At 59.0% G+C, this 26034-nt stretch overlaps 1 protein-coding gene across 1 annotated transcript; it reads left to right on the forward strand.

Annotated features, from left to right (window-relative positions):
* Window positions 1–1882: 1882 nt before the first annotated feature.
* SLC22A1 (solute carrier family 22 member 1) lies at window positions 1883–26034 on the forward strand. The gene is made up of 11 exons (XM_036249034.1): window positions 1883–2380; window positions 6778–6881; window positions 9432–9586; window positions 11595–11763; window positions 12867–12981; window positions 13230–13336; window positions 16994–17208; window positions 21037–21145; window positions 22255–22367; window positions 23318–23417; window positions 25866–26034. Exons 1-11 carry the CDS (start codon window positions 1970–1972, stop codon window positions 25966–25968), a joined length of 1701 nt encoding a protein of 566 aa, XP_036104927.1. The 5' UTR covers window positions 1883–1969; the 3' UTR covers window positions 25969–26034.

Here is a 26034-nt window from a genome sequence, read left to right on the forward strand (position 1 = left end):
GAACGGAGGCTGACACCTACGCACAGGGCACTGAGTGTGCTGCGGACCTGCGTGGGGGACGTCTCTGCCCCACCCCCACTCCCTGCCCGTGCTCTCCTCTGGCCAAGTAGGGAAGGGATCTCAGAGCTGCCGTCCCCAAGGGAGGGGGCCATGCTTGTTACCCAACCACTGGGCTGGAGCCAGCTCCTGGTGCCCAGAGACGAGAGCCCCAGAAACAAAAGGACACCTTGTGCCCTGTGCATCTGTTTATCTGTCCCTCCTGTGTGCACATGGAGGGGCCCACCCTAATGTCACATGTCCTCCTAGGGCTGAATGGGGGTAGGGAGGGTGTCTTCTCCTGGTGGCACTTTGTTGTCTCCTATCAGCATCCTCTGCCTGGGTCCATGGGGCCCCACCTCTGTGGCCGGAGGGCCTGTCTGGGGTTATTCCCTGTGGCTGGGAGCCTGCCGAGGGAGGCAGCAATGCCGGTGAGGTCCCACGTGGGTCCCGGACACCCAGCCGTCCCAAGTGGGGTAAGGACGGCAGGAAATGGTCTGTCTGCGGAGTTTGTTCCTTGCACCCCAGTCAGCCCCAGGCACCCCAGGCCAGAGGATTGGTTAACTGCCAAACCAGAGGCTGCTTTTCATTCATTGGTGCTGCTGCTGACCACGAGCCACACCAGTCACTGCCCAGGTCCCTTCTCGCTGATTCTTGGCCAGGAGCCCCTCATGGTGAGGTGCACGGACCTGCTGTAAGAGGCTCTGCCTGTGTTTGAGGGTGGAGGCCAGAGGACCCGGTTGCCAGCACTCGGCTCTGCCCCATGCTGGGCAGGTCCAGTGCATCTCCCCGAGGAGGGCAAGGTGCCCGGTGTGAAGGCCTGGAGCCTGGAACCTGAGCCTGGCCACCGCAGGCTGTCCCCTGCCCACCTGTGTACTCGGCACAAACACCAGGAGGCGGGTCATCTGGGCCACTTTGCCACCTGCCTTTCCACCTCCTGCTGACCGCCTGTGCCCTGTCAACTTGCTGGGTGTAAGGAGCACATTCGGCTGAGGGCCAGATTGGGGGGCTCCCCTGATGCCGCCCGACTGCTGCTGTCCTTTTGTGAGTCTGTCCCTGTGGGTGGTAAGCGGTGTGGAGTTAGGAACCGCCCCTTCTCTGTCCCAGAGCCTGGCACCGCTGGAGGTGTGCAGGGGCTTAGGGACTATTTGTGAGTCAGCAAGTGAACTAACACAGGAACCAGCCAGCCAAGTACAGCTTCGCAGGCTGTGGAGCTCAGATTCGGTGACGGTGTGAACCTGGAGAGTGGTCACCTGCCTGAGCCTGTTTTCCCAGGTGTGCACAGGGACAGCAGGGCATCTGGGTTGAAAGCTGTCGGGAGAGGGCATTAGAGATCGCACACTGGAGCCCCGAGAAAGCTCCAAGTCAGTCAGGGGTCTGCTGAGGGCTGGGTCATCACTGCTCCCCCTTCCGAGAGGTTCTGGGACAGACACACGGTGCTCAGCAGAGACCACTCGGAGGCTGGGCTGCACTGTGGGACGTGGGGCTGGCTCGTGAAAGGGGGACAAGCTGAGAGTGTTCACAGACCTGAAGCTGGGCTGCGTGGTCAGTTTGGCGTCTTTGATATATCCGGATTATAAAAAGAAGCTTTGGAATCAATCTCTGGGAAGAGCCCTGGAGAGGCTGGGGTTGCCGGGGTGTGCTCTGGCTCTCCCCTCGTGCTCTGGGGGGGCCCTACTTCAAGAGTCAGAACCTCAGCCCGGCGGGCTTGCTTCCTGCCCAAGTAAACAACTTGGTGGTAACCTCGTGCCTCCCCCCGTGCCAGAAGCTGGCACCCTGGGGTAAAAGGTTATTTCTAGTTGGCTGACGTCTGGGTGCATCCTGCTTAGACAGCAACCTGATTGCAAACCGGCAGAGAAACCTGCAGAAACATTGACCCTGGGCCCAGCTACCGATGCAGATCCAGTCAAGGCGATGAGGGAGCTGGCCCGCCATGCCCACCGTGGACAGCGTTCTGGAGCAGGTCGGGGAGTTTGGCTGTTTCCAGAAGCAAACCTTTCTGGCCCTATGCCTGCTCTCTGCGTCCTTCGCCCCCATCTACGTGGGCATCGTCTTCCTGGGCTTCACCCCGGAGCACCGCTGCCTGAGCCCCGGCGTGGCCGCCCTGAGCCGGCGATGCGGCTGGAGCCTGGCCGAGGAGCTGAACTTCACGGTGCCCGGCCCGGGGCCGCAGGGCGAGGCCTTCCCCCGCCAGTGCCGCAGCTACGAGCTGGACTGGAACCAGAGCGCCCTGGGCTGCGCGGACCCGCTGGCCGGCCTGGCCGCCAACAGGAGCCGCCTGCCGCTGGGCCCGTGTCGGCACGGCTGGGTGTACGACACGCCCGGCTCCTCCATCGTGACCGAGGTGAGAGCAGGCCCTGCGTCTCGGGGGACGTGTGAGTTTCAGGGGCAGGAAGAAACAGACAACAACTCCCATGAGGCTCAGTTTCCCACCAGGAGAGGGGGCGGGAGCCACATTCAGGGGGTACTTGGCACCTGTCGCGTTCCTCCCTGGGCACGCGGCGCTCTTCCTGTTGAGCCCCCACAGACTCTGGGGTCAGGAGAGGCCGTCGCAGGCCAGGCAGTGCTGGGCTGTGTGGACTTGGGTCTATGGGGAGGCTGGGGTTCCCCTTCTTCCTGGCCCTGCCCCCCGCTTCTTCAAGACCCTGCAGAACTCACCTGGGCTCCAGCTTCCTCACCATTTGAAGGGTGCATCCCCCACTCCCCTCAGGAGCCAGCTGGACGCTGCCCTGGCCTGGCGCCAGCCAGCCTGGACCCCAGCCTCGCCTGCAGGCGCTGAGCATCCCCGGGGAGGTCCCTCAGCCTCTCTGCGCCGTGGTTTCCTCACCAGGGCGTCAGGGATGACAGTGACCTGCCTCCCAGGGCTGCAGGGCTCAGCAGAGTCCGGTGAAAGCACTGAGCAAACCAACCGTCACCCTGGCCCTGCCGATGGCCCGGGGTGGGGGGGCAGGGGTGCCAGGGGCCTAGCTTGGCTAGTTTAATGGGTTATATGAGCATTTTAGTAAAGAGCCACTAGATTTTTTTCCCCCCTTTATGGACCCTTTTGAGACTGTGGCACAGTGACACGCAGGCTCTCTGGGGGAGGGGGAGGGGCACGAGAGCAGGTGCCCGCACAGCTTGCTTTTGGTGGGGGTGCAGGAACACCTGGGGTGCAGGAACACCTGGCGTGCACGGCGTCCTCCAGAGGCTGGACCGGTCCGATGACACGCGGCCCCAGGCCCTGAGCTGAGCGCTCACCACGACTCTGGAAGCCCCGGGCGGGCGATTTGTTCTCTGTGCCCGAGACTCATGCACTCTGCCTGTAGGAGCAGACACAGCATCCGCCCTTTCCCTCGGTGACCCGGCTCTGAGCAGGGTGCTGGGGGGGGGTCCCCCAGGAGTTCGCAGTCTGTGGGGAGGGCTGGCGAGAAAAGACCACATGGGCGAATGAGAGGGGCCAGCAGGCTCTGCGAGGGACCATAGCTGCTGAGCGGTTCCAGGGCCTGTGGAAGGAACTGGCGTCTGAGTGGAGTAGCCAGGAGAGGGAGCAGCATGGGGAGGGAGCAGGAGCTGAGGCTCAGGGGTGACGGGGCAGAGAGTTCTTACATTGGCTCGGGTTCACGGTCCTGCAGAGTGGTCATGGGGACAGTCGGGGTAATAGCTCACCTCTGGGCCAGAGCACAGAACCTATGTGCAGTTGCCAGATAAAACACAGGACACCCAGTTAAACTAGAATTCAGATAAAGAATCCTTTTCATGATAATTATGTCCCAGATTTTGCACGATATTTGATTCTGATAACGGAAGCCGAGGATACAACTATTGCATGGGGCATACGTCTACTAAAAATAAAGTGTTATTTATCTAAACTCAAGCTCAACTGGGCACCTGTATATTTTGTTGTTGCTAAATCTGGCACCCCCTACCTTTGTGCCAAACGAGAGAGAGTTTGGCCTCGTTTAGGCACTGGGCGCACCGTGCGGGTGGGGTGGGGAGAGGGCGAGGAGGCTGAGGCATGAGCCCCAGTGAGTAATGTCAACCGCTGTGGTTGTCACAGGGATGGAAGGGAGAGCTGATGTGAGAGAGACAGGCTGGCTCGGGCTGGGGAGAAGCAGGGACCCAGGCTGCCCGAGGGTTCTGGCTGGGGGGGGGGGCGGGGTGACTGGAGCCGGGGGGCGGGGAGCTGTCTGGAGAGGAGGGTCAGGTGTCAGAGGGCCTCTGAGCTTCGGAACTGATCTGTGGGCTTCCAGGTGACCCCGGATTTAGGATGGGTGAGGTGGGAGAAAGTCCTGGAATGACTGACGGATCGAGGGGGAGGCGGTTGCAGGAGAAACTCCCGGGAAGAGGGGTGGGGTGCCATGCTGGGTTCGAAGGGCCTTTGAAGGGCGGCGGACTTATCTGGAGGCGATAAAGGTGATGAGACACAGGGGCCTCAAGGTCAGGCGGTCAGGAGAAGTAGCCCCGGGATGAGTGGCTCCACTTGGACCCTGCTGCCCATTGAGGCCAGGAGGCCGCCGCCCCCCGCCCCGGCGGACACTCATTTCTGGGGATTCGGCTCGGTTATTCATTCCCGCGGAAGTGACCTAACTCAGCTTTGCCTGGGACTTTGGAACTTGCTGAAGGCAGGACAATGAGCCACATGTTTGACTACCCAGCCTCGGCCCCTGGGGCTCGGGTAGGTGGCCTCTGGGCACGGGGAGGATCACAGTTCCTGCCATTTGACTCCCCTCTAGAAAGCCCTGCCGCAGGCCCGCCTCCCCCCACCAGCCTGGCCCCTGACCTGGGGCGTGAGCCCGAGGTGAGAGCAGGGCTTGCTCCACTGTTTCCAGGCCCAGCTGGTTCGGGCTCACCCGGATTCCCGCCCGTGACCTGCTGGTGACCCCGGGGGTTCTTGTGGTGGGCAGCCCTGGGGAGCCCTGGCCCTGGAGCCCAGGCTCCTCCGGCAGCCGGCCCGCCTTTCCGGCGTGCACAGGTGTGTCACGGGCAGTGGCTGGGCGTGAGTGTGGGAGGGCGGGGGCATGGCAGGTGTACCAGCCTTGCCAGTGACTGGACACAGACCCTCGGTGGAGCCTGGGCAGCTTCCGGGGCAGGCGTGCTGGCCGGAAGCCAGAGCCCCCCTCTCCATGTCTGGGAGTGCTCTGCCCTCCGCACAGGGGCCCGGCCAGCCCAGGACACTTCCGGAAGGGCAGCGAGGAAATTGACAGACGCTGCTCGCCCGGGTTAGGATAGCAGACAGCACCCCGGGCCCTGCGACTGTAGTGACATCTAGTGTACACGGCTCACTGTCTTGGGCCATGTGGGTGGAGGCCACAGACAGATGGTTGGGCAGTTAGAGCCACAGTCCTGGGACAGGCAGATAACACCTGACAGTCCCCAGCAGGCATGGGAGGCCCCTGGGGAAGGGTGCGCCCTGCTGAGTTTTACTGGGAAAGAACATCAGCCTTGGAGAGACGGGCGTGGTCTGTGTGGCACCCAGCAGCCGGGCAGCCCCTGCCCAGAGCTGACCCACTCCTGGGCCACAGGACCCGCTCACTGCGAGCTTCTGAAAGTCAGTGGTGACATGGAGTTCCGCTTATGTTTTATTTTAAAAAGTTCCCACGCCACGGAAGTAAGCTGCCCGTCAGACAGGACGCCCGGCTGGTGGAGGGCAGAGCCCAGGGCCTCTTAAGGATTGACCTCCGAGGCCGGGACAAGGCTGTGGTTCAAAGGGGAACTTCTGCGATGTAGGGGTGCTGGGAAATAAAGCCCCACTGTAAAAGCTGAATGGGGTTTACTTACCAGATAGTTTTCCGTGATTTCTCCCCTTCAGTGCTCCTAGTGGCTCTGGGACTGAGACAGGACAGGGAAACCGAGGCCCACGTGGCTGAGTGGCTGCCCCGCTGTCACACTGCGCAGGGGCCTCTGGGAGGGTGGGGGCAGGAATCCACAGTAAATAAGGCGGTGAGGAGACGGGAGGGAAGGAGGGACCCCCGACACCCCATGAGTAGGGCTGTGCCAGGAATGGGGAGGGGTGAGGGCCGGCTGAGCTCTCAAGAGGGGTGAGGATGCTGCCATTCTGGGGGCTTTCCCTGTGACCAGGTATGTGTGGCATCACCCACGCTTGTGCCAGACATGGGGGACCTCCTCTAAACCCACACAGAATGAAGCCCCCTCCACGGAGACCTCGATGCCTCCTTCTCTGGGTCTGGGCACGTGGCCCCCTGAGACTCCCCAGCTCTCGGTCCCTCCCGCACACCTTGCTGGAGCCCCTGCTCCCCACCTGCCTTCCCGCCCCCGTGTCTTCCTCATGCTGCAGCTCACAGCCCCAACATTCACGACAAAAGCGGCATAATTATTGGTGAACGTACATGATTAAGTAGGCAGTTACTCTGTACTTGGTTGAGGGCTTTCGACCAATTCTGGAAAACATGTTTATTTTGCTACATTTCTGTTTCTGGAAAATTTCTTTGCTATACTTCTTTTTAGAAAACAAATCTAGTGGCCACGTTGTCCTCTGATAACCAACTGTCGGTGGCAGGACACTGGACAACAGGCTCTTGAGTTAATACACACATAGGGAGGTCAAGCCAAGACGTTAGGCGTGTAATGACATTGATGAGAGTCACCAGAAAAACCAGAACTTGTCTTATGAAAATGTGGTAGGAGAAGAGGATGTGAAACACCCTGTGTGGGTTATGCGCTGACCCTGGAGAGGGGATGGGAGGTGGAGTTTGACTTACAAACACTTCGACTCACACGCGTCCCCGTGTCTTGGGCCTGCAGTTCAACCTGGTGTGCGAGGACTCCTGGAAGGTGGGCCTCTTTCAGTCCTGCGTGAACCTGGGCTTCTTCCTGGGCTCTCTGGGCATCGGCTATGTCGCAGACAGGTACGTGGGGCGATCCCGCTGGGCAGCAGAGCCGACCTCAGGAGGGGAATGGATTTTCGGGGACAGTGGCAGAAGAGTATGGCCAGTGGAATCTCTTGCATAAGTTGACGGAGCCCAGATGGGAGCTAGTGCTCTGGGTGTCTGTGGGGAGCAGGATGGAGAAAGGTGGGATCCAGGGTGGATTTCGGAGGTCAACACTGCCCGCAGACCGTATCGATGGGGCTGAGAGAAAGGGCACAAGGCCAAGGTTTATGCTCCCAGCAAACGGGTGGGGGCGGGGCCATTTGTTGAGATGGGACCAAGTGGGTCAGAAACAGACCGTGTTGCCACTCTTTGTGCGAGGAGGGGCTGGGGCGCCGTCGGGAATTCTGGGTTAGAAGCGTGAAGACTGGAGGTGTGTTCAAAGTAGCCTCTGAGCTGGTGGGGTGGCTCCGTTGCTTGAGCATCATCCATGCACCAAAAAATTGCATGTATGGGAGGCAACTGATGGATGTTTCTCTCTCACACTGATGTTTCTCTCTCTCTCCCTTCCTTCTTCTCTAAAAAAAAAAAAAATCAATACAAAGCAAAAATAAAAACATATCCTCAGGTGAGGATGAAAAACTATTAAAAACAAACCAAAACTGTCAAGTAGGCAGTTGGACGTGTGAGGTGCTCAGAAGAGCGGTCCGGCTGCAGTCGTACCTGGGGGCTGGGCCCCAGGACCTGGGATTCAAGGCTATCTATCAGTCAGGCTGGAGAAAAGCGGGCGCGGTGCAGAGAGAGGACTCCCACACGCAGAGGTAGGCAGGGAAGGAGTTGCTGTGCAGGAAGTTTAGAAGAAATGGCAGCAAGACGGAAGGACAGCTACCTGCCGAACTAGCGTGACCGGCCTGAGGAGCAGTGAACCCGTGGGCCGGCCACGCGTACCCACGCTGTTGTCCGTGCGAGGTTGAAGGGGAACGAGGGAGGAGAAGGTGGCGTTCACGTGTGTGGACCATTCTTTAAAATGAGTTGGTTTGAAGGACAGCTGGAAATGGGGACATCCTGGAGCGGTGATGCCCAGGGTGACGATGACACCACTGTAGAGGGAGCGAGGGACCCGAGGGGCATAGGCTGGGGCTGGGCTGAGTGCAGGTGAGGGGCCTTGGGTAGGCGACTCAGGGGTCTCAGGCAGGAGACTCAGGGGTCTTGGGTGACTTAGGGGCCTTGGGTAGGCAACTCAGGGGCCTTGGGTAGGCGACTCAGGGGTCTCGGGTAGGAGACTCAGGGATCTTGGGTGACTTAGGGGCCTTGGGTAGGAGACTCAGGGGTCTTGGGTGACTTAGGGGCCTTGGGTAGAAGACTCGGGGGTCTTGGGTGACTTAGGGGTCTTGGGTAGGAGACTCAGGGGTCTTGGGTGACTTAGGGGCCTTGGGTAGGAGACTCAGGGGTCTTGGGTGACTTAGGGCCTTGGGTAGGAGACTCAGGGGTCTTGGGTGACTTAGGAGCCTTGGGTAGGAGACTCGGGGGTCTTGGGTGACTTAGGGGCCTTGGGTAGGAGACTCAGGGGTCTTGGGTGACTTAGGGGTCTTGGGTAGGAGACTCAGGGGTCTTGGGTGACTTAGGGGTCTTGGGTAGGAGACTCAGGGGTCTTGGGTGACTTAGGGGCCTTGGGTAGGAGACTCAGGGGTCTTGGGTGGGAGACTCAGGGGTCTTGGGTGACTTAGGGGTCTTGGGTAGGAGACTCAGGGGTCTTGGGTAGGGGCTCAGGGGTCTTGGGTGGGAGACTCAGGGGTCTTGGGTGACTTAGGGGTCTTGGGTAGGAGACTCAGGGGTCTCGGGAGGGAGACTCAGGGGTCTCGGGACTTGGGGAAAGGTGGAGATGGACTCTGAGGCCATCAGGTCTGACATTCCGAGTCTATATTTAGCACAGGAGGAGGAAGGCTGCTCGGGGAAGGGGCAAGAAGACAAGGAGTAGACACAGGAAGGGTTGGAGTCTAGGAGGGAGGCTGACGGAGAAACGCAGAACCTGCGGCCAGGGGGACCCCGGGTGGCAGGGTCACTGGCAGCCGGAACGTGCTGGCCCCTGGCTCCCTGCCTCCAGCGGGAATGGGGGATGAGATCGAGAAGCCGCAGCGATCGAGCATGGTGCTGGATGGAGCAAATACGTGCCCATTTTACATCCCCGAGGAAAAGAAAGCAAAGAGCACTAGTCGCGCTGGGAGAACAAATATTTCCCCAGAAAAGCTGTGATGCTTGTGATGGGAGTGACCGGTGGGGGGCCCTGAGCTCCTGTGACTGACGAGACAGCCTGTGCCATACGAAGGTCAGGGCAGGAGACCTGTGAGATGCGGAGTGGCCGAGGGAGGGCCCTGTCCTTGGCTGAGATGCCATGTTACTGAGGGACCAGGGTTCCCTGTGGAGGGATCTGAGGAACCTCGAAAGAGCCACTGCTCGCTGAGGACGACGAGGTTGGGCCTTGAGGTGGGGCAGTGATATCGGACAGACCCCGTGGTCCCTCGGGGAAGCAGAGATGCCCATTGACCCTGACCACGCGGCCCCCGCTCACCTCCCGTCTCCGCCCCGCAGGTTTGGCCGTAAGCTGTGTCTCTTGGCCACGGTGGTGGTCAGTGCCGTGTCGGGGATCCTCACGGCCGTCGCCCCGGACTACATATCCCTGCTGCTGTTCCGCATGCTGCAGGGGCTGGTCAGCAAGGGGAGCTGGACGGCTGGCTACACCCTGAGTAAGCATCGCCGGCCTGGTGTGGCCGTGGGTCTTAGGGAACCACGGAGGTCAGGTGGTGGAGTAGAATGGGGTGGGGAAAATGTGGGGGTGGGTGCTTTGGGGGCGGGGGTGTCTGTGGGGTCTGGAGAAACTGTGGTGCCTCTAGCTGCTTCGTTGTCTGTGTGACGGGCAGGGCCTAGTGCCATGTGACCTCCTAGTCTCTCCTCCTCCCTCCCTCCCTTCCTTCCTTGTCTGAGAAACACGTAAACCACTTAAAGAGATCAGTGTTTCCTAGGAACAAATCCGACGTGTCCACAGAGGCTGGGGGAAGCAGGGGGACAGGTGTGGGGGGGTATCGTCCAACTTTAAATAAGAAAGAACCAGCTTCCCCCAAAAGAAACCCAACCAACTCAACTGCTTTGAAGGACACTCGAGAGTTAGGAGAGAAGACAAGAGCGGAAATTCGCGAAGAGATAAGTGTCGTGATTAAGGAAAAACATTTCTTGGAAGGAAGTGGTGCGCGGCAGTCACCTGGCTTCGCTGGGCCCTGGGTGGAGTCGGACGCAGTGAGAACTGGGCGCGTTTTCGCTTCCTTGTGGAGAGCGGGAGAGAAACAGCCGCGTTCTGCCGGCTCTGAAATCCGTCCACGGTTTGGCATTCGGAGACAGGGTTCACTTGGACCATGTTCCTCCCTTGGGAAACTGAACACACTGGTGGCGTGAGCTCAGTACGTATTTATCGGACGTCCGGCCATCTGTATGGACGCACCGTTTGGCTCACAGTTGAGAGGACTAACTCGGGGTCAACGCGACACCCCAACACCGACCAGCTGTGTGGTCTGGGCGGTTCCATAATCTCCGTGCATCCGTGTCCTCAGAGTGGCAATGACAATGCCGTGCGCGGGTGCACTGGGGCAGGTGTCCCTTAGGACAGTGGCTGTCCTGTCATCACCCCGTGGTGCCACGGCGGCTGTAGGTATGGCAGGCCCTGGGGTGGGCCGCGGGCACCCAGATCAGGCATGCTCCCCACTTCCAGGAGCTCAGAGGCTGGAGAGAGGGAGGAGAGGCCAGAGGTGTGAAGCTGGGATGCGGTGCGATGCTGGGCCCCGGCTCCCCCCACGGCTCCCCACCCCCCACGGCTCCTTACCCCCCACGGCCTCGCGTGCAGAACACACACACGCTGGCCCTCTGCTGGCCGCTCCTTCTCAGTCTCCTTGAGGGACTCCTCTCGTCCCGGCCCCTCAGCGTGGCAGGACCAGGACTCTCTCCTCCCCGCCCCTCCGCCAACCTGTTCCGCCGCAGACTCCATGCCCGCCTGCAAAGTGCTCTCTGCACGGTGCTCAGGCCGGACACCTGCGGCCAGTGTCCACAGGAGGACTCGCCCGCCACCCCGCTGAGCTCAGTCCCGGTCCCTGACTGCTCACACGACCCTCAGCCATGTGGCCCACCTCCCTCCGGACCCTCCGCCTGGGACTCGCTCCCCTGAGGCGGGCAGCAGATTTCTTCACCTCCAGAAGTGTCTCCAGGCCCCGGGGGGCACTCGGAGACACGTCTCAAGAGGAGCAGCTCCGGGCATGACGGACGCTCCAGGTCGGCTTGGAGCTCTCCGGAGGAGAGCGCGGAGGGCCATTAGGATATTTGCAACGTCATCTGAGGGCCATACAAAAGCATCAGCCTAAACGTTAGCCTGCTGCGTTGGTCGGGCTGTTTGGTGAGGCGTGTGATGTGAGCTGGTGCTGATTGCACCGGCCTCATGTGCTCGCGGGCCGGCCGGTCCTGACCCCTGCAGGGGACGGTCAGTGTGGGATGGAAGGGGCAGCTGGAGAAAGGCGGGGCAGGACAGCCTGGCGTGCCTCGGGGAGCCGAGCGGTGTCAGCAGGACACGGGGGGAAGGCAGGACTCGAGCCTGGTGGTCACTGGGGTCAGGAGCAATGGACACAGAGCGAGGAGCCTGGGGAGCAGGAAGCGGGGCAGGGCCGGGGCTCCCGAGGGTCCGGGGAGCCCCACAGTGACCTGTCTCCTGTTCAGTCACAGAGTTTGTGGGCCTGGGCTACAGAAGAACAGTGGCCATCCTGTACCAGGCGGCCTACACCGTGGGACTCATGCTGCTGTGCGGGCTGGCCTACGTCCTGCCCCGCTGGCGGGAGCTGCAGCTGGTGGTCTCTGCGCCCACCCTCCTCTTCCTGCTCTACTACTGGTACTGCGCCCCAGCCCCGGACCTCGCTCGGTGCCCTGAGCACTGTGCCCTGCCTTGACCCCCAGACAGGCGTGGTGGCCACCCCAGCACCCCATGTCCCAATACTACAGGCTGGCCCTCATTACGCGGGGAGCTGCCCTCAAACAGAGCCTCTTTCAGTTTGCACCCCCCTAGATAAAGGCGTGTGATGCTGCCAGTCAGACAAGCATCTGCTTAGCCGTGCCGCGGCCACCTGCTCTGGGATGGATGGATGGATGGATGGATGAATGAATGAATGAAATAAATAAAAGTTCTCTGGGGAATGTGCACATTAAGCCAGAAACAAAACCAGCCCAGACGAGGTGTGAATCTTCTTAGCTGTGAGCACTGGCAGGGTCTGCAGGAAGAAGCAACTAGACACATAAGTTTTCACCGGGGGAGAGGGCGAGGGGGCGTGAGGAGAACTATCTCATCCATGCACCTTCTGTCTCCGTTTCGCTGGGACAAATCCTTTCTGTGGGCGGCACTAGGGGGACCCAGTCTCTAAAGGAAGGCCGGCCCTGTGTGCTCCTCCTCGGTGTGAACCAGGCTGCCCGGTGGGAAAGGGCCTCGTGCTGCGTCTCAGTGGTCGGCGCGGGGCTGTCCCTGTGTCTGTTCAGAAAACCTCAGGCCCGAGGGTCCTGGTCTTTGAGCTGTAGCATCCTTGCCGCGAGGGAGACAGTCAGCATGGTGCCGTCTGGTGTTACAGGACACTGAACGCAGAGGTTTTGGAGAGGTTTTGAGATTTGTTCCACATGGAGACAGACAGCCTGCTGGGACGTGAGGGTGGGGGACCACGAGCATCTTGGGGGGACGGGCTGCCGGCTTCCAGGAGAGAATGGGACCCTGCTCCATGGGGTGAAGGCCACAGAGAGAAAGTTCCCTTTTGGTCTGTACGTCTTAGCAGGGGTCCTGAGAGTTCCAGGGACTCACCGAGCTAGAGTGGCCCTCCCGGGCCAGCGCGCCCTGACCTCAGGTCCCTGTCCCCGGCTACTGTCGAGAGGGAGACAGGCCCAGGGCGAGGGGGGTGGGCTGCTCCCATCAGGGCTTCACGTCAGGCGGGCTGAGGGGATCTCTGCCCCCAGGTGCGTGCCCGAGTCCCCCCGATGGCTGTTATCGCAGAAGAAGAACACTCAAGCCACAAAGATAATGGCTTACATCGCCCAGAAGAATGGCGCACAGCCTCCCGCTGACTTAAAGGTGACAAGCCAGCAAGGGGTTTCTCATGGCCTTGACTTCTGGGTCGGGTCTATGACGTGGACAACACCCGTGGGGCTGCCCTGGGGAGCAGGGGCCCTGGCGGGATCCGGGGTAATGGGCGCGAAGGGCAGCCTCCGAGGCTGTGCCCGCACGGCAGCGGGTGACAGCAGCGGGTGACGGCAGCGGGTGACGGCAGCGGGTGACGGCAGCGGGTGACAGCAGCGGGTGACGGCAGCGCTCTGTCCTAGATGCTGTCTCTGGACGAGGACGTCACCGAGAAGCTGAGCCCGGCGCTGGCAGACCTGTTCCGCACACCACAGCTGAGGAAGCACACCTGCATCCTGATGTACCTGTGGTAGGGCCTGTCCCCCTCCCGGGCGGAGTCAGAGACTGGGCACCCCGGGGACGGAGAAGCGCGGGCGGGACCTGGAAGCAGTCTCGAGTCCCCAGAGGAAGAGCCGTGTTTCTCTCTCGAGGGCTGACCGGGCCCCAGAGGCTCGCTTCAGTAGGCAGAGGGTCTCACATGAGAGGCAGTAGTAAGATGAGTGACAAAGAAGACGGGCCCCCAAGGTTGCCCTAAATCCCGCCCGCCTGACCTCCAGGCAGGCCGCGTCCTGGCTGAGCATCGAGGGGTGGGTGAATCCTCGTGGCTACTGAGGGGTGGGTGAATCCTCGTGGCTGCTGAGGGGTGGGTGAATCTTCGTGGCTGCTGAGGGGTGGGTGAATCCTCGTGGCTGCTGAGGGGTGGGTGAATCCTCGTGGCTGCTGAGGGGTGGGTGAATCCTCGTGGCTGCTGAGGGGTGGGTGAATCTTCGTGGCTGCTGGCGCTGGCGAGGAGGAAGAGCCCCTCCCTGCGCCTCAGCACTTCCCAGACCCTGCCTGAGGGGTCAGAGCCTTTGTCCTGCACGGATTGGGGAACATGCACACATGTGGATCTAGCCACGCACCCCTTGCCCACCCCAGGGTCTGCACCCCCACTCCCCACTCTTTCCTCAGAGGACATTGGGTGGGCTCCACAACATCAGGGCTCTCTCCTCAACATGGGGTGGTTCCAGGTGCTCCCCCAACGCGCGGCCCGAGTAGCCGGACTGCAGGCTCAGCAGTCCACCCCCGTCGGCCACTGTGCTGCTGGTACACTTGTTGACATTTCCATGTGATGTTACTGGCACTAAGGGCCTGAACTCCCAGGGTGGTGCCTGGTGAGTGGACCTTCAATAAATATTTGCTGAAGGTTGACAGAATGACCACAATTCCTAGAATCCACCCCAAGTTCCGTGGACACAGGCTCACCGTGTCCTCTCCCTGCTCACCAAGGACCCTCGTGTCTGTGCTGCCCGGGGGTCCTGCGTTCAGCCACACACCGGCCGGGACGGGAGCCTTTGCAGACACCCCAGCGCCTGGGGCATTTCTCCTGGTGGTTGGTGCTTGGGCAGCGCATCTTCTGGCCCGCTGGACGCCTCTGTTCTTACATCCTCCCCCGGTCCTGCAGCGCACTCTGCTCTATCTTGAAGACACGTTCGGAACCGGCCATCTCTCAGTACCCACGCTCCTGGTGCCCTGTCGGAGTCTCTGGCCTCTGGCCTGCGTCATTGCAGAAGCCTGCTGGGTGGTCTGTCTGCTCCCACTCCGTGCCCCTCGGGCGCTGGTCACAAAGCGGGTGAAGGGGTCCTTTCCGAGCTGAACGGACCAGGCCGCTCCCTGTTCACACCATCCACTGGCTTCCTGCTCCTCTGAGGATAAAACCAAGGGTCTCTCCATGGCCCACAGGGTCCCTGGTCTGGGCCTCTCCCACCTGCCTCTTCCATCGCAGCAACTCGGGAGGCCACGGGGCTTTCAGGAAGCTTTGTAACCTTTGTGACTCCGTTTCCTGACCATCCAGTAGGGTTGATAGGAGTGCCTGTCTCAGGTGTGTTGGGAGAATTAACGAAATAATGTGTGTAAAGGACTTGGATACAGGAAATGCGCGCCACCACTTACTTTAATGTGCAATGCATAGGTTCGGCCAGAAGGTGGCAGCCCCGCACCCTGGTAACATGTTTTGGGGAGTAAAACCTCGGTTATCCTCTCTCTCCATCCAGTCTTCACCGGGGACAGGTGGTTGTCCCCATGTAACTGGCCAAAGGGCCTGGCGGAGGCACCCAGCTGGTCTCCACTTCCTTCTTCTCTTGACACTCTCGTCCACCGGGAATAAGTCGCGACTAGAAACAGACGCAGCCGGGTGCTTCTCGGGGCGCGGGCTTAGGGAACCGGGAGCCGGGCACCTCACCGGGACGCCTCCGCCCGAGCTCCGGTTTGGAGCCGACAGGCCATGTGCCTGCTGCGAGCAGACAGTAGCTTCTCATCAACCAAGACCTCTTCTCGCAGTGCAAAAACCGATGTAGTTGTAAAATGTTCCTGGCTTCCAAAATTAGATCGTTTTCCAAAATGGAAGTCTCTGCATTTTCCCTTGAGAGTGACTGAGCTGGTCCCCATCTGCCTCTGTGCCACGTTCCGCGACGTGGCTCTTCTGTCCTCGAACACGGAGTGAGGGGGCCTGCCGCGGCGTGGGGGTGGAGGGGGGCGTGGAGGTGGCGGTGGTGATGGGGTGGAGGGGGCGCTTGGAGGTGGCGGTGGTGATGGGTGGAGGGGGGCGCTTGGAGGTGGGGATGGGGTGGAGGGGGGCGCGTGGAGGTGGGGATGGGGTGGAGGGGGGCGCGTGGAGGTGGGGATGGGGTGGAGGGGGGTGCGCGGAGGGGGCGGTGGGGATGGGGTGGAGGGGGGTGCGCGGAGGGGCGGTGGGGATGGGTGGAGGGGGGCTCTTGGAGGTGGGGATGGGGTGGAGGGGGGCGCTTGGAGGGGGCGGTGGGGATGGGGTGGAGGGGGGCGCTTGGAGGGGGCGATGGGGATGGGGTGGAGGGGAGCGCTTGGAGGGGGCGGTGGGGATGGGGTGGAGGGGGCGCGCGGAGGGGCGGTGGGGATGGGTGGAGGGGGGCTCTTGGAGGTGGGGATGGGGTGGAGGGGGGCTCTTGGAGGTGGGGATGGGGTGGAGGGGGGCACGCGGAGGGGGCGGTGGGGATGGGGTGGAGGGGGGCGTGTGGAGGTGGCGGTGGTGATGGGGGGAGGGGGGCATGGAGGTGGCTCCCTGAGGACAGCGCGAGGTGCTGGGGAGCAGCAGTGTGCACTTAGAGAGACTGGACTTGTGTGTCTGCTTCGTTGTGTCTCGATACTTGATCTTGGAGAGATGACGGTGCCGCCAGCCATAACAGCTCATCTTTACCGAGTGGTACTCTGTGCGCGGAGCTACACTGAGGACTTCTTGTCTACTAGCTTAATGAATATTCAAGACAAACCAGTGTGGGAGGTTACTATTATCCCATTTACAGAGAAGGGAATTGAGGCACAGAGAGGTTAGTTAATTTACTTAAGGTCCCACAGCTTATACAGCAGCCTGATTCCTGAGCCTGCTCACTCACCGCTCACCCCGGGACCCTTGGAAAACGGTTGGAGCTGAGCCAGGCAGGGCCTGTGCCAGCTCAGCAGGGCCGGCGCCTCCCCATCCAGAAAGCAACAGCATCTGTGTTTGCGATCTCTAGGGGAGGCGGGGTGTTCTGATTTTATGCCTCTCTTTTTATTGCTCTAGGACATTCCTTTTTTTTTTTTTTTAAATACTCACTTGAGGATATTTTTCCATTTATCTTCAGATAGAGTGGGAGGGAGGGGGGGAGAGAGAGAGAGAGAGAGAGAGATCCATCTAAGAGAGACACATCGATTGGTTGCCTCCTGCACAACTCTGACCAGGGCTGGGAACCGAACCCCAACCCAGGTACGTGTCCCTGACCAGAATTGAACCCCTGAGTCTTTGGTCCGTGGGCCGAGATGCTCTAACCGCCGAGCCAAATGGGCCAGGGCTCTCTAGGACATTCTAAATCGCGCACCTGCTTCTCCCCAGCGTGTAGGGTCCTTGGCTCTCTCTGCCGGGACCTCCCCTCCCCTCCTCTGCGGCGCTTGCCCTTGACCTTGTCTCCTGGCGCAGGTTCACCAGCTCCGTGCTCTACCAGGGCCTCATCATGCACGTGGGAGCCACCGGCAAGGACCTGTACCTGGATTTCCTCTACTCTGCGCTGGTGGAGTTCCCCGCGGCCTTCGTCATCCTCGCCACCATCGACCGCGTCGGCCGCCTCTACCCGCTGGCCGTGTCGAATCTGGCGGCGGGGGCGGCCTGCTTCGCCATGGTTTTCATCTCACGTGGTGAGTTGTCCGCCCATTGTCTTCCGGGTGACTGTATCGTGGGAATCGTGTTTACTGCTTGGTAAGCTCTTAGAACAAGAACGAAGACAATGGCAGGTGCGGCCTCAGCCTACAATTTAAAACAATTGTTAAGTTGCAGTATAACATACATACAGTGAGCAAAGGATAAGTGCACAAGGTGACAACTCTGTGCATATGTTTGTACCTGGGGAGCACGACCTAGACAAAGATGCAGAATTTCCAGCACCCCAGACGGTTCCTTCCTGTCTTCACAGCCCACACCCACCACCTCTGCCAAGATCACTGCTACTCTGATCTCGGCCACCACGGGCTAATTGTGACTGTTGAATGTCATATGAATGGAAACATACCCAGTGTACTCCTTGTATTACCTCATTCGCTCGCCCATCATTGTGTCTATAAGATTCACCCATGTTGCCGCACGAGAGGGTAGCCTGTACTTCTCATGACCATGTAGCATCCTGTTGTTGGTGCACCACATGATACCCATGCCCCCGTCGAGTGACACCTGTGTGGTTCCCAGTGTCTGTCTGTTGGGGTTAAAGCCGCGGTGAACATTTCCCTTGGGTGCGTGTCCGTGAGCTTAGCGTTCAGTAGGTACAGCAAGACAGCTTTCCCGAGAGGTTGGACCAGCACACGGTTCCACAGGCACGCATGTGGGTTCCAGTTCCCCATCGCACCAGCCTTGCTGTGCTAGCCTTTCAACACCGGCCACTCGCTGGTGCGCGTCACCCACGGTTCTGACGCTGCGACAGAAGCCCACGCAGGCTCATTTTAGTGGGGCTGGATGAGTGCATACATTCTCTTCTGTTCCTTTTGGAAATGTTCAATCAACACGAAGGTGGATTTGCCATTTCCTCAGTTTTTATTGCTCGTGCTCCACACTTGTTGGTTTATTGAGTCATTTTGACAGGCTTTTGGGCAGAGTGTTGTGGGAAACGTCCCATAGAATCTGCACAGATGCTTCTCGACGTACGATGGGGTTACATCCCGATAAACCCAGCGTACGTGGAAAATGCATTTAATATACCTGACCTACCGGACCGCATAGCTTAGCCCACTCTCCTTTGAATGTGTGCAGAGCACACCATCCGGAAACGCGGGCCGCACGGAGCACCGAGGGGGCACTTGGCCCTCGGACACGTGGCCGGCCTAGGAAAGATAGAAGTTTGGTTTCTACTGAACGCGTGCTGCTTTCGCACGTCACGAAGTGGAAAGGTCACAGTGGACGACCCGCAGTCGGGGTTCTGTGTTCTCGAGAACCGGGCTGTGGAGATCAGGCTGCAGGTGACAGCAGACTGAGAAAGGCCCCGGTCTCCCTCCTCGCAGGGGGCAAAGCAGGGAGGGCGGGGGGCACCTGCGCTGGGTTTACCCATTTTCTCCTGTTTCCGTTTCTGGGATACTGGTCAGATGGAGTGAATGAACAGATTTTAAAATTTTTATTTATTTACTCATTTTTTTTTCCTCACCCGAGGACATTTTTCCATTTTTTGTTCAGGTAGAGTGGGAGGGAGAGAGAGGAACAGAGAGAGAGAGAGAAACATCGACGTGAAAGGAACACATCGAGTGGCTGCCACCCGCACGACCGACCAGGGCCGGGGACAAACTGCAACCGAGGTACGTGCCCTTAGCGGGAACCGAACCCGGGTCTCTCTGGACCGCAGGCCGACGCTCTAACCGCTGAGCCAAACCGGCCAGGGCTATTTACTCATTTTTTAAGCGACCGCACAGAGCGCCCAGAGGGAGCCTGAGAGCTGAGACTTCGAGTCTCACCTGGGCAGGGCTCTGGCCTGCTCCCAGCTCCGCGCCCCCCGCTGGCTTCTCCTTAGTCCTCATTCCTTGGGTGGTAAACATTCATCCTCTCTTCCAGGAAATACTTTGCTGACTCTCCGAGTGGCCCGCCGGCACCAGTCCCGGGGGCTCGGTGGTGAGCAAAGCAGAGCAAACCCCTGCCGCGCGGAGCTCAGGTTCTAGCGGGAGAGGAGGCGGAGGTGACGGTGTTAGCTCTGTGGTCACGGTGGCCTGAGGAGACAGCGAAGGGGGACCGACTGTAAACTCTGGGGGCTGAGATTAGCGGGCAGGGGACAGCAGGTGCGAGGACCCGGAGCAGGAAGAGCGGGGACTAGATTGGGGTGAGCAGGGGCAGGAGCCATGGGAGCCAGGGCAGGAGCTAGCAGGAGCCAGCCAGGCCCGGACTTTATCCCGCGTGGCGGAAACCACTCGAGCTTTGAGCAGGGAAGTGACGGTCCCACCCGCAGTTCTAAGTGGTCCCTTCGGCTGCGGTAGAGTGGCCCGGGGCCCGGGGGGACTCAGGGCAGGCCTCTGAGGTGCTGCTGTTCATGTTGGGTAGAGACTCTCCCCAGATTACAGACCCCAGACCTGTGCTCGAGACCCCCCCCCCCCCCCGCTCTTTCACCTTTGTCTCTTGCCAGCTGGGGGAGGGGTGGTCTCTCATGCAGGCCTGGCCTGGCTCCTCCACCAGGTGAAGCGGAGACACTGGCTGGACCCCGAGGTGAGCTCCTAGGCCCCTGCGCCCTGTCTCCTCGGAGCCTCGCGCTGGCGGAGTGACAGGGAGCACCTCTCCCCTGAGCAGCCAGTGTTTGGGGCCAGGTCAGGGTGACGTGGTGTGACCCCAGGGGCTTAAAGAGGGAGCTGGCCTGTTACAGGAGCCTCATACACTTTCGTGTCTGGGGTAATCCGGGGGGAGGGTGTGCCGTGCCCAGTCCTGCGATCAGTCCCCAGTGGGAGTGGGCTCAGGTGATCAGGACTCCACAGCGTCTGCTAGGACGAGAAGGGCTCGGGTCCCCTAACACTCGCTCTCCGAGGCTTTGGGAAGGGTGTTTGGAGAAAGCGTGTTCGGAGCACCAGGGTCGGCCGCGCGCACACTGACGCTGCAGCGACAGAGCCTCGGCTCGGCCCCCGCGAGGACGCCACGCACCTCCGTGACGCGTTCCTTCTCACGCTCGCTGGCTGTGCACCCGAAACTGATGTGACCTTGGACGCCAGCTGCAACTAAACAATAAACAGTTCTGAAAGTAAAATGCAACCACGTGTTTGGACAGGCACATGAGCTTGAGGGTTAGGAACCTGGTCTGTCAGCCCAGGCCGCCGCTACGGGGACGGTACTGAGGCCCTGCTGTGTCTCGGGGGCTGTGCTAGCGACGTCGTGGCTGCGCGATGACAGAGCCAGCCCTGTGGAGCGGCCGTGGCGGACCCTGGGCACCTAGTGTCTCTAAATCTCACGCCAGCCTGGGCGCTGGGTGTAAGGGTTCCCGTGGCCATGAAAACGCGAACAGCCGCCCTAAGTCACGCAGTCGACAGGGGACAGAGCAGAAATGTTCCCCCTCCCCCAGGGATAGATTTTTTGCCATTGATTTCAGATAGAGTGGGGGGGGGGAGAGAGAGAGAAACATCGATGTGAGAGAGACACATCGATTAGCCGCCTCCCACCTGACCCTGACCAGGGCCGGGGATCGAAGATGCAACCGAGGTACATGCCCTTGACCGGAAATCGAACCCGAGACCTTTTGGTCCATGGGCCGATGCTCTAACCACTGAGCAAAACCGGCCAAGGCAGAAATTTCAAAATGACATTCTTTCCTCTCCACCATGGGGCCTCCCCTCGTGTGTCACTGTCAAGTCCCCAAATTTCTCAGGACTCAGCCGACTTACCCAACATTGAAGGGTTAGCCAAGACAAACTCTCCAGCCTTTCCAGCTCCAAGTCTGCGTCAGCTCCGGGGGGCAGCTCGGGGCGCAGCCCCCACTTGTGGGCCCAGCCCGCTCCGCCCTCTTGTCTTCTCTCCAGAGCTACACTGGCTGAGCATCGCAGTGGCTTGTGTTGGCCGGATGGGAATCACCATCGTGTTCCAGATGGTGTGCCTGGTGAATGCCGAGCTGTACCCCACATTCATCAGGTGAGTGCTGCGGGGTGGCCCCTGAAATGGCTGTGTGCTAGCCTGGCTCTTTGGGGACCAGCATTTTCAGGGCAGGGCCTCGGGGCCCCTCCAGTGGCTGTTTGGTGTGACACTGAGACAGCAGGTTGGGTGTCAAGGAGACGGTGAGATGGGGAAGCTGTGACCAGGGGTCACACTGTGCTCGTGAGAAAGAAAAGGCGTTCGGCACAGGAGAGAGCCCTGGGGGGGGGGGGGGCAGGCTGAGCCCATCTCTGTCCTCAGCACTGACAAGATGTGTCAGGTCCAGCAGCTCCATGGACCCCTCTGGACACAACTTACACTATTATTATTTTTTTTAACTATTTTAAGAGAATAAGTCTTAAAAAAAGAGAAACAATGGATAAGCACACAGAAGGTAGAAGAAGTAGAGAACTAGGTCCCTCATGTAAAATTCACATGTAAAAGAAAAAACTCGATTCACGCAACAAATTCCCAACTCTCCAAAGACCAACGGGGTGTCCTGGAATTCAACTCGGACGTAACAACCTGGCCGCGGTGCTGATTCCGCAGGTGAAGGGCTCAGTGTCGCAAGACGGCCCCCACTTTAGATACCAGGTGCAAGTCCTCCACGGTCCACCTGTGTTTCTGACCAACTGGCCAGAAGTCAGGATTCCCGTGACCCCTCCCCAAGTTCAGTAAGTTGTTATAATGGCTCACAGGACTCAGGAAAACGCTTACTTACATTTACTGGTTTATTATACAGGATATAGTGAAAGATACAATCGGACAGTCAGTTGAAGAGGTACATGGTGTGAGGTCTGCCAGGGTCTTGAGCACATAGAAGGTTTTGTCCGTGTAGAGCTGGGGTACTCCGGCCTCTGGCCACATTGATGTGTTCACCAACCCTGAGCTTTCTGAACCCCATAATTTAGGGTTTTCTGGAGGCTCCATTATGTAGGCATGATTAATGACATCATTGGCCATAGGTGATCAACTTTATCTCCAGCCCTTCTCCCCTACTTGGAGGTTGGGAGCGGGTTGGTGGCCCCCGTGTTCACTCTAAGGTAAGGTTAACATTTGGAAAATCGAATCACAGAAATGCTGACATTTTTTCCTCTCTGTTTTTTCAGGAACCTCGGAGTGATGGTGTGTTCCTCTCTGTGTGACCTGGGTGGGATCATCACCCCCTTTCTGGTCTTCAGGCTGATAGAGGTTTGGGAAAGTTTGCCCCTCGTGTTGTTTGGTAAGATTTCACAGGACGTTGGTTGCTCCTTCTTTCAGCCCATCCTGGGCATCCAGTAAGCATTTCATGAGTGAATCCCCCCAGCGAGCTCACATGGCGCTGGCCCTTCTGTGGTCCCCTGGCTCATGCTGTCTTGCTTCACGGGAAAGATAAGATGTCATTCCCAGAAGCTGGGCCAGAGGTTTACAACCTCCGGCTCCGGGGTCCAGTAATTGATCCTACGGAAAAGAATCTGAGGGACCTTCTGACGTAGCCGCCTGCTTTCTTATGAATGTGACTCCGGACTCTTGTGCACTTAACATGTAATTGTAGAGGCTTGAAGATCTAAATGGTCACCTTCTTCTGCTTTGGGGTCTTATCAATTGAGAACAGACACAAGGACACAAGTGGGAATCAGAGTTTATATCAGCGTTATTGCTGATGGGGTTGAATTAAGAAGAAGGTGGGGACTCTTCCTTCCCTCCCCAGACCAAGCCCTGGGGACCCCCAAGGCCCCAGTTACCCACTTGGTGGGAGGCGAAATGGCTAAGGACATGCAGAGAGCAGCCTGGCCTGGGCCTGCTGAGTCCCCCAGGGCGAGGGCGGGAGGGCGGGAGGGAGGAACCAGAGAGGACTGCAATGGATTTGCTGTGCTCCATAGCATACAAATGTATAATAAGATGGTATTACTACATAGTAACTATAGTATATACTATAAATAGATACACAGTAACGAGTCCGAATTGTTTCTAAATCTCCTGACGCACCTCATGCTTCCATGGAGGTAGCGCGAAGGCACAGTTTCCTCTCTTGCTCCGCGGTTCCCAGTCCTCCCATTGCTTGGATGCTGCAGGTTCCCGACTCCTCTCGAACCGTGTCCCTGGGGCACATGTTCTCTAGGCGTCTCCTTAGTTAGTGCCCGGTCCTGGCTGCGGGCTAACGGCGCCACGTGCGGTCTGTCTCCTTTGAAGCGGCGTTGAGCCTGGTCGCCGGGGGACTGACGCTGCTTCTTCCAGAGACCAAAGGGGTCACTTTGCCAGAAACCATCGAGGACGCGGAGAACCTCCGGAGGTGAGCCCTCGGGGCCGCGCCACCCCTGCCCCCTGTGCTGACGTGTCGGGAGCTTTCAGACGTCTGTCTGTCTGTCTTTTCGCTCACTCGAGAGCTGGTGTGTAGAGAGCACAACGCGAGAGCCACCGGCTTTGCAGGAAAGAAGGGAAGGCCTGGTGTGCGTTTTTGGAGACAGCTGTGTCGTCTGAACAGTGGCCCCGAGAGCGACCTGTGCGGGGTACTGCCCGCGGGAGCCAGGGACCCTGCCCGCCCTGAGCTGGGCGCTCAGCTGACTATTGAAGTCAGTCTGTCCTTTCGCCAGCGGTGGGTCAGGTTTCTTGTGACTTTCCGCACAAAGAATGACTGAAAGGTTTCATTCTCGTGACAGGGATGAGTGTCAGGCTCTACTCTGGACGCACTGAGGAAGGACAGGAGCCTGCTTGCTGAGGGGACCTCTCGGCCCCTTTCCAGGCCCGGGCCCCTGGACCCCGCCGCACGGACGCACGCGTCCCTGTGCGGCAGAGACAGCCGTCTGTGGAGTCACAAAGACGGGCTCCAACCTGCGCATGGCCGTTGCCTCGGCCATGTGACTTTGGGGGTGTCGTTGATCTCTGCGGAACCTCAAGTTCCTCGCTTGAAAAATAAGCACAGTGAGAGCTCATTGAGAAGGTTGCTATAAGCATTCGATGATAAAGTGGGGGTGGCGACTAATCCATCGCCTGGCCCGGAGTAGGTGTTCAGTAAATCTCAGACTGACCCATTCTGCCCACATGGCTCCTCCTTGGTCCTCCACACTCAGCACGCAGGCCAAGGGGAGCCTCCTGGGCTTGTCGGGTCTGAAGTAGGTACTGCGTGGAACGCAGAATCTGCCCTTTGACGACTCTGCTGACCGGGCCCCTTGAGGCCCCCTGTAAAACTCACTGTGAACCCTGGCCGGTTTGGCTCAGCGGTTAGAGCGTCGGCCCCACAGACCAGAGTCGCGGGTTCGATTCCGGTCAAGGGCACGGCGTGCCTCAGTTGTGGTCAGTCCCCGGCCCTGGCCGGGATCGTGCAGGAGGCAACCAGTCGGGGTGTCTCTCTCACATCAGTGTGTTTTTCTCTCTCTCTCTTCCTCCCTCCCTCCTTCTTTCCCAGTCTATCTGATGATAAATGGAAAAATATCCTCGGGTAAGGATTTAAAATAAATAAATTAAATCTCACTGTGAGAAATTCCGTATTTCTCAGTACCGATAAGGGACAAACATCCTATTTTAGCTATGAACACATTTTGTCGTTGCTGGAATTATGTTTCCTTTTTGGTCCCGAGTTGTAGAAATATAGAGTAAATGTTGATTACATGACTTTGGGATATTTCACTATCATTTGTTAATAGGCACTTTGTGATCTTTTAGGATGTCTCTTTAGGCCATCTTCCTAACCACTCTGCCTGCCGGGGTGGGGGACGGTCCTCTGGCTGAGCCCCACACCTCCCTGACTGTCTTCTGTCCTCGACAGTACCCCTCACACTTCATAATAACCGTGATTTCATGATGTCTTCCCATCACACTGACCCCGTAACTGTTAGCCACAGTCTGTCACCAGGGAGGGTGTTTCAGTGACTCTTCCCTACTTCCCAGGGGGCGCCGTGAAGGCACGGGGTCCCAGCAGCCTTAGCCAACGCTGGTGTGTCGCCGTCTCTGAACACTTCATGCACATTCCCACCCACCCTCTCGACACACTGAGGCGGCGGCTGTTGTTATCATAATGACAGGCACCCCAAAGTCCCAGGCTCACAACGGACAGCTGGCTGCAGGGTGACGGAGTTAGGCAGCAATGCAAGAGATGCTCTTCTTCCGGGCCCGGCGATGCTCCCTGCCACGGCCCACCTGCTACTTCAGGCTTCGGGCCACGCGTGTCGTGGCCCCGGCTCGGCTCAACAGCCCGAAGGCAGCATGGGTGATACATGAACCAGTGGGTGTGGCTGGGGCCCTTAGACATCCATAGACAATTTTTTGGTTTAAAAACATTTAAAAAAATCTTTATTGATTTTAGAGAGAGAGGGAGAAAGAGGGAGAGAGAGAAACATCAATGAGAGAGAGCATCGATTGGCCGCCTCCTGCATGCCCCTCACTGGGGATTTGGCCCACAACTTGGGCACGTGCCCTGACTGGTAATCGAACTGGTGACCTCTTGGTGCAGGGTCGACCCTCAACCACTGAGCCACACTGCCTGGGCCATAGATGTTAAAATGGGAATTTCATCTACATTTTCAAGTGTCAAGAAATAATATTTTCATTTTGATTTTTAAGAACAATTAGAAAAGGTAAACCAGGCCGTGCAGAGCCGGCCGTGGCCGGAACTGGCCCACAGACCCCTTTCCTCTCGTTCTTTCTCTCTTTGTAAGACTTATGCCCACGTAAAACTTTGCAGCAGTTTCTTCATCAAGACGTTGATTATTGTAACTTTCATTTTTATTTCTGGTTCTTACAGGAAAGCAAAGTCCAAAGTGCACAAGATTTACTTTCAGATCCGGACCTCAGAACCGCAGGCCCCCCAGAGAGAGGCTTCGCTGGGGACCGAGGGGCAGAGATGAAGACGAGGTCCTCACGCGCCACGTGCTTACTTTCCGGTACTCTGCCTCACCGGGGCCATCCCCAAA

This window comes from Molossus molossus, unplaced genomic scaffold (genome assembly GCF_014108415.1).
Source record: "Molossus molossus isolate mMolMol1 unplaced genomic scaffold, mMolMol1.p scaffold_m16_p_8, whole genome shotgun sequence".
NCBI lineage: Eukaryota > Metazoa > Chordata > Mammalia > Chiroptera > Molossidae > Molossus > Molossus molossus.

Coding starts and splice junctions, on each gene's coding strand:
- SLC22A1 (XM_036249034.1), top strand. CDS start 1,970: ATGCCCACCGTGGACAGCGTTCTGGAGCAGGTCGGGGAGTTTGGCTGT. Junction 6,882..9,431: donor ATCGGCTATGTCGCAGACAG/GTACGTGGGGCG, acceptor TCCGCCCCGCAG/GTTTGGCCGTAAGCTGTGTC. Junction 21,146..22,254: donor CTGTACCCCACATTCATCAG/GTGAGTGCTGCG, acceptor CTGTTTTTTCAG/GAACCTCGGAGTGATGGTGT.